The sequence below is a fragment of the Penicillium subrubescens genome (assembly GCF_028828155.1).
Source record: "Penicillium subrubescens strain IBT 31985 chromosome Unknown utg000011l_segment0_segment0, whole genome shotgun sequence".
Taxonomy (NCBI): Eukaryota; Fungi; Ascomycota; class Eurotiomycetes; order Eurotiales; family Aspergillaceae; genus Penicillium; species Penicillium subrubescens.
Window position 1 is genome coordinate 2031499 of NW_026643161.1, and position 7922 is coordinate 2039420.

General features: G+C 48.3%; 1 protein-coding gene across 1 annotated transcript; it reads right to left on the reverse strand.

The window, feature by feature from the left end:
* Window positions 1–6840: 6840 nt before the first annotated feature.
* On the reverse strand, window positions 6841–7468 carry N7473_013035 (uncharacterized protein; the record flags this gene model as incomplete). The annotated part of the gene is made up of 2 exons (XM_057158974.1): window positions 6841–7030; window positions 7242–7468. The coding sequence occupies 2 exons, from the start codon at window positions 7466–7468 to the stop codon at window positions 6841–6843; spliced, it is 417 nt and encodes a 138-aa protein (XP_057002928.1).
* Window positions 7469–7922: the final 454 nt, after the last annotated feature.

Below are 7922 nucleotides of genomic sequence, written 5' to 3' on the forward strand. Positions count from 1 at the left end.
GTATTCTGCAAATGTGGTATTAACAGGGAGAACCTACCGTTGATATATGGCTTGCCTCAATGAAAGGTGTAGATTTTCTTGCTTGTGCGAGTGCGATGTTGCGGTAGCGTGTCGCGGCGTATATAGAACAAACGCGTGTTTGAAGGCAATCCAATTCACGTTATTAAAAAGATTTTCTTCCCATTCCAGTGGGAGTAGGTCTCGAGATTAGCTCCTGGCATGAGGAATTTGACAGACGCGACGCGTCGAGGGAGGGGTATGCCATGGCAAGGCACACGATATCATTATCATAAGAGATCTAGTATTGGATTAAAGGGCCCCAACTCAAAATGAGTCATTTGTTCTTCAAAGATCCCAGGTAAGTAATGTATTTATTGGGTACGGTTAATCGTCTTGGTGGTCGCTGTATTTTGTGGGAGTTTGATGCTGTTATACAGTATGGTCCCCGCAAGGGATGGGGGTTTATAACATCAACAGCAGATATCGGGGTATAAACGTTCAGATCTTCGATCGTTCCTCTGAGTATACATTTAACTATCCGAACCCCCAATTAGATCTTACAAAAAAAAAAAGAGGTCTATAATTGCACCGTTATATGTTGACTGTGCATCACGCCTATCATCACACTGTCCGCGGCGTTTTCATTCATTCTACAAGCATGTACTCCTAGACCTCACCCATCAGCGGGGGAAGCAGACTTCTCATTATTCCTCGTTCCAAACCGGCGATAAATTGATTATGCTTGAAACGTTGGAACGTGATTATTTTGGTCGTATCTCCGAGTCCATATTCAACTATCCCGAAAACCATGCATTTTCCCCTAACTGGCGAGGGGGGCGTATAAAGGACTTGGGTGCAATACAAGAGGACCATTAGGCCAAACATGCTTCATGGGCGATGTTATCGGTCTATATGGTCTTAGTGGAGTCTCTCAGCGAAACCACGAAAACATCGAAGTCGCGACTTGCAAAACGTACACTATGGTTGTCTGGATTGATGTTCGACAGACCAGAATCACGAGTGAGCTTTATTATCGAAGTGGGCGACTCGTGATATATACTCCATAGCTACCTAGATTAATAGTCAGAAAGACTAGAATCACGCGTGAGCTTTGATTGGAGTCGCGACTCGCGATACATGTGCCATGATTGTCTGAATGGACAGCACGTCCATTATTGCAATCACAGTTGATCCTGTTTATTTCAATTCTCTATTCCCTTGATAGAATCTATGCTTAATCGATAATCTGAGGACCCTCTTAGTCTTACCTAGCGAGGATGCCACAAAGTAACCAATCAACATTAAGATTGAAGTACAAAAGTATGCAGCACTCGGGAGGTATGGAATACGCTGTGCTTTACGATAGTTGTCACCAACACGAACGGGGCATTCCAACAGTCTAACCACGATGTCATTACCAGTATCTAGTAGCATGACTACCATACGAGGTGGAACTTGACACAGACACGTGCTAAGACGGGCTGAATATACATCTTCGCGAAGTCAAGGGGTAACATGAAGAGAAAAAACAAACACTCGACCTTTCCGATCGAGCGAACTAGACCCTTTGTTAAGCAAAAAAATCCATCAAGCCACAGTGGTTCAAAGCGATTGGCGACGGGAGATACTTCCCGCTCCTTTTCCTCGTACATACTCGACGACTCCCTCCGAAGAACAGAACAGATCTACAACCCAAACCAAGTCACTGGAAAGATGCGATGATGCATTTTCATGGGGAAATTCGCTCAAATCTGAACTCAGTATGTATGCGCATTGCGTACTAGTTCGCGATGGCGCCTTACCAATTGCTTTTTCGAGAGTTTCTGTGACAGCCACCCTTGTTCATCTTCATTCCGATGCGAACCCGACAGACTGGAGCCTCCTGCAATACTATATTAGTACGGAGGTCCATTTCAAAAGAAATGAGCAGCGCATTGACCACTATTATTTTACCACTAGTCTTTTACCAGGCGAATACACACACACACACACACATACACACACATCTCCCCTACCCTTCTATTTCTGCTTCTTCTACTACTCCTACTACATGAGCACGGTAACATGGCAAAGCAGTCTACAATTGCTAGGCGCGCAACGGTAGTTGCTTTGAAGGCCTATACGCCTAAATCTGCTGCCGAGATCGCTGCTCTTACCAATCTATCTGTTCCTTCTGTGAATCGAATCTATGCAGAAGCAATTAAGCGAGGATTCGATCCGCATCGTACGATGGTTGATAACCAGTATGTCGAAGATAAGCCTCGTTCTGGTAGGCCTACCAAGCAAGATCCTTCTACAGTCGATATTATCCTATCAAAGGTGCGCCTAGATCGATACGGCCGGGAAAAGACCTGCGCTGATATCGCTGGTGATCTTAGCAAGCTAGGAATCAATATCTCCGGTACAACGATCTATCGTGTGCTAAAGAACGCTGGCTTTCGGAAGACGAAGCCAACGAGGAAGCCTGGATTGACGAAGAAGATGCGTGCTGAGCGTCTTGCTTGGTGTCTTGCGCACGAATCCTGGACTTTAGAAGATTGGAAAAACGTTATTTTCTCTGACGAAACGTCAGTGATTCTTCTACACCGACGTGGAGGTTATCGAATCTGGCGAACTAAAGATGAGCGTTTCTTACGATCTTGTATTCGCGAACGATGGAAAGGCGCTTCTGAATTTATGTTTTGGGGATGCTTTTCTTATGATAAGAAAGGGCCCTATCACTGTTGGCTTCCAGAGACTGCGCAAGAAAAACGTGATGCTGAGAAGGAAATTGAACGTTTAAACAACGAGATTGAACCTACTCTACGTACTGCGTGGGAGATTGAGACTGGCGTACGCCGTCTAAATCTTCGTCAAAACCCTAGTGGCAGGAAGCCTACATGGAAGTTTACTGCAAAGAATGGTAAATTAGGCCGTGGAAAAAGAGGTGGAATCGATTGGTATCGATATCAACGACTTATCTTACTACCAAAATTGCTTCTATTCGCGCAAGAATGTGCTATTGAAAGACCGGGAACGCTTGTTCAAGAAGATAAAGCACCAGCGCATAATCATCATATCCAACAGCGTGTTTTTGATGCAGCACAGGTACAAAGATTACTCTGGTGCCCTAATTCGCCTGATCTTAATGCAATTGAGCCTGCGTGGCCTTGGATGAAGCGAAGAACAACACGTAAGGGAGCACCGAAGACCCGGCAGGAAGCGTTTAGTGCATGGAAGGCAGCTTGGCAAGAACTACCGCAGGAGAGGATTCAGCAGTGGATTGAGCGTATTCCTTGGCATATAAAGCAGATTATAGAGCTAGAAGGAGGAAACGAATATAAAGAGGGCAGGGAGAAGAAGCAGCAGGGTGATTGGGAAGATGTTTAGGGTATAGTAGGAAACGATGTTCATACAGTATTTTAAACAAGTGGTGGTCAATGCGCTGCTCATTTCTTTTGAAATGGACCTCCGTAGATGGAGCCCGCTTGTCAGGTACGTCAGTAGTTTGGAACCCAAATTTTCCCGCCGGGGCCGCGAGAAAAAATTGGGGTGTGTGTTTCGACTTTCGAGGGGAAGGATCATGTCGGCCGTGTTCCACTCATCGATAGTCTGTTCTGCACGAGGGTGGGAACCCGGTCCCGCCCTGAAGGGTCTTTCTCTCTGCAGGATTTGACATTTAGACAGCGGAAACCATAAGCTTTGGGCGTGGTGAGGCCTTGGAAATATCCCGCTATCAAATCGTAGCAAGTCCGCAGTATTCCGTACTGTGCAAGGCCAAAGGGTGTTCACTCTAAGTTACTGAGATTGCGGGTTTATGTGTGCGCTCGGGCGCAATGCTGCAGGAACACGGGTGATGCGCAGCTTTTCCCACGGGCGCCGGGAATAATACCCTTGATCTCGGAAGTGGTTTCCTGAGCTGGAGTCTGAGATTGGTTGTGACATGTTTTTCGTCACGAATGTCAGCTCATTCTGTTGGGGCTTGGGTTTGTGATCGGCCTTGGGACTATCTTTGGTAAGATTCAATTCCCTATCGAGTAAATCAATCAGCCCTCTGCTGTGGAGGTGGTGATGGGACCCGCATCGAATTCCCGACGTGTAGAAAATCGGGCCTTAAACCTTCCCAGGAACTTGTTCGGGGAATTCTGCATCCGACCCTGCATTTTGATGCCGACTGCCGGTGGTTGATTTCAAATTCTGGCATCACGATTTGCCTACGGAAAACTTCTCCTCCTAGCCCTATCTGTACGTGTTGGATTTCTGTCACTTTGTCACTGTCGAGAGTAACCGGTGAGAAAGGGTCAAGGAAATGAAAACACGCGATGTCCCAGCATAGAAGTGATCAACAATGGACCACGTTCTGTTGGTTGTCAGAGGGGGCACGATCAAGCCAAGCCCCGCCGTCATCTCTTCTGTGACTGGCGTAAGTGATGGGTTTGAAGCTCGGCGCCCACTTGATCGTCGATGCAGTAGCCCCACACTCGAGTGAACTCCTGGTTCGGGATGCCATCACGCACCCACTTGAGTCCAAGTGTTGATGGTTGCTCGAACAACAGACTCGATTGGGGAGGAGCATGAGCGGGAGGGAAAAGAGGGTCGAGGAGGGGTCGTGTTGATGGAGCTCGGTTGCGATAAGATAGTGCGGTTGAAAGCGAAGTGTAAACGAAGTGTTGGATGGAGCACGAAGTACAACAAAGGACGCATTCATGCAATTGTTCTGTGTCTCGACAATCCCCGGCAGTGCTACGTATACTTTTCTGTACTGCAGTTCGCAAGGCAAATCGGCAGTATTGAATGCGCAGAAATCTCCACCATTGACGCAGGTAAGAGATAGATCGACTCGCCACTCAACATGATCGTCCCGATTGTCTGGAGGTGGCGACAAACTAAAGAGAGCAGGCGAATCCGTGGTGGAGGTGGTGCGATCGGGAGGATGGCGTGGAGACTGAGAGTGATGATATCGTGCGATGCCATCAACTGTACAGACGGAATCGTAAGAAATGGTAAGAAATGGTAACGAGTGTAACAACTGTAAAGACGGAAAGACAAGGGCGTATGGTAATGTATGGTAATTGGTATTTCACGTGGTCCTCTTCAGCAACTTGCCCCCTTCAACTCCAGTAAACTACTGGTTGTTCAGTTCTCCATGTTATCAACGCCCTGAACGGTGGCGTAGATGATGGACCATGGCTCTTTGAACCAAAGGAATTAACCATACGAACTAACAATTCCAGGAACCAACGCGATCGCACCCTTCTATCACGTCGTTAATCAAATCCATGGGCACGAGGCGACGATCCCCTTTCTCTCCAATGTCCCGTCCCACACAAGTGCACAATTCTCAAGCACTACTCCGTACTGAACTTCACCTTGACGGTGATAAGAAATGGGCCAAGACCTATCATGTTGCGCCTCCCATCCCGTCCCAAAGACCGTGCAGCGGAGACGGTGGGGGGGCGTTTCCGGGGGCTTATGCCGGGGAGTTGGAACTATCGAATTCGCAGCGACCAGGAGTTCGTTCTCTCCATGATATGACAGCAGCGGCAGCCTTTTCGCATCATCGCTCTCGAGCTGTGTCGTTCATCTTGCGCTTGATGAACGCGATTTTCAGTGGACTACATTGAGTTCCCCGAGGAGCCCGATCATTCATTTTTTTTCTCTTCCTTCTACCGTCTTTTTCCGATAGGCCCGGTCCACTCCCCACACCACGCCATTTCAGTTCAGGGGCACAACAGGGAAGAGCTTGAAAGGCCAGGTTCATACCGTAGTCCCGCAGCCTGTGGTGAACACGTGCTAGGAAAAGGCAGCAAACTGGTCGCAGGACTCCAATCGATGCCTGTTGCCCCTCAGCTCCCCCCCCTGCCCCTGATGAACCGGGAACGATCATCGAATGATTTCGAGTGTTCTGGACTCAATGGTATTATAGCGGCACAGTGGCACCCCGCTTCTCTTCGGTAACCGCACAAGGCCGGACGTTGGAACTATTGATTGCCAATAATGCCCTAAGCAGGCCGTTCTACTTTAGTTGTGATGTGCCGGAGTCACAACTCCCGATTGCCTAAAAGGGGCAACAACCCTCCGGATGCGAACAATAATGAATGTCAATGGGCACGTTGGCTGCCAGAATTCAGGTGCAGTATGGGAGGTAGATCTCCTCGAGGTGTCAAACGGCCAAGTTGACAGAGCTTATTCTAAAAGTCACTCAATTTGCTTAACTATTCGACCACGGGCAAATAGTCTGGAGAACGGAGTCCCTACATATTATTGACAGCTCCTAAAGCACCTGCACCAAACAACTTCCCTGGGTCTGCGTCTGGGCCGTCCCTTTGACAGGACCAACGTCCCAAGTTCCAACAGCAATCCACAACTCAGACATCAGATCCCGATTCTTTGTCACTGGAATCCCGGAAGCTCTTCCGCCTACGCCCTAAAAAAGAACGTCCCCATTTTTGACGCCAAAAAAACGCCCCGCCGGATCCAATTTTGGGACTGGTAGCCTCCGCTCGTTCCCCCTCTTCGAGGGCAAGGCCAAAGGCAAAAGTGGCGATCTTGGATCCCGAACAAAGAATGAATCCGCGCGTGGCGCTGTTCCCCGGTCGGGATTCGGCGAGGAAGTTCAAGGAGGAATCTCGCCCATCTCCCTAATTTGTTTAGTACCATATGTAGCTGGCTAGCTCTCCCCCGGAAAGTTTGGGCGAGGGAGACGTCGCCGAGGGCCAATTTATCCGTACGCCTCACTGGCTTAGTGGTTCCCACGGACATGGATTAGGGACAGGGGGGTTTATTGCTTGAGTTTTGCATTTGAGATGTCGCGATTCCTTCGCGTCACAGCTCGCGGCTGAACCGTTGCGCGGGATCGTGCTAGTCGATGCTAGTTTTTTTGCTATGCGTCCCGCTCTTCTTGGGTTTTGTCTGCCGCGCTGTGGCTTTCTTGGACGTCTCGCGGATGACTTCCCGGATGATGGTCTGAAGGAATTGTGGAGCTTGAAGGGTGGAGTTGATGCTGACGGTGTTGCACTCGTAGATGTTCCCTTTCTTTGGGTTCTTGGCCCTTTATGTGGTGTAAGTATTCGACTACAGTATTATTCGTGGGTCGTCAGCGGGTTTGCATTGGAGGGAGGTAAGTAGATATTTGCCTCAGGAAGGCTTCTCGCTCCAGTATTCGATGCTAGTATCGAGAGGCATGTTGTTATACACGTGAAGCTACTCAGTACACTCCTTGCATAACCAGACGATCAGTATCCATCCCATGGACCACATACCTGGGTCGACTAGTCAAGTCTACTGTACGCTTGAAGTCTGTCGGAGCAAAGTGGACATTGCGATGGGGTACTTGGATGATGTATCGAATGCATGTCAGGTACTTTAGTGGTGTCCATAGTGTAAACTTGACGAGTTGAGGGGACTTTACGCCCCAATCGTGATGACTGGTTCGTTTGTGGTGGCGACGGGCGCTTGTGTTCCGGACGATCATCCATCCTGGATCCATGGGAATAAGCTGCGTCGAGCTCTCTGTCCAATGACATTTTAGCTGGAGTGAGATTCCAAGACGGTTAATATTTTGATGCTTTGTTTCGAGTATTGGCGGCTTATGCACAAGTCAATAGTAGCGGTTTGGCGTCCCAGCTGGAGGAATCTGACATCGTAGCAGTAGTCTTGTATATTTGAGGCATGGTATGTTGAGTTCCGTGATTGTTTAGTCCTATCGATGGGTTAATATTTCGTATCTGACGTTTTGTAACTGAACTCTGCAAATTTATACCAGGTTATATGACTGGATTGATCACCATGCTTTGTGTGACACACAAAAAGCGTGGCGTAGCTGGACCTCGTGGGGAAGAGAACGAGGGGAAGCAGACTGTCAAATAAAAACGGATAACAGACATCAAACATAAATCTCCAAGAATTTCGAGCGAGATAGACAAATCAACCCCTTCCTTCTC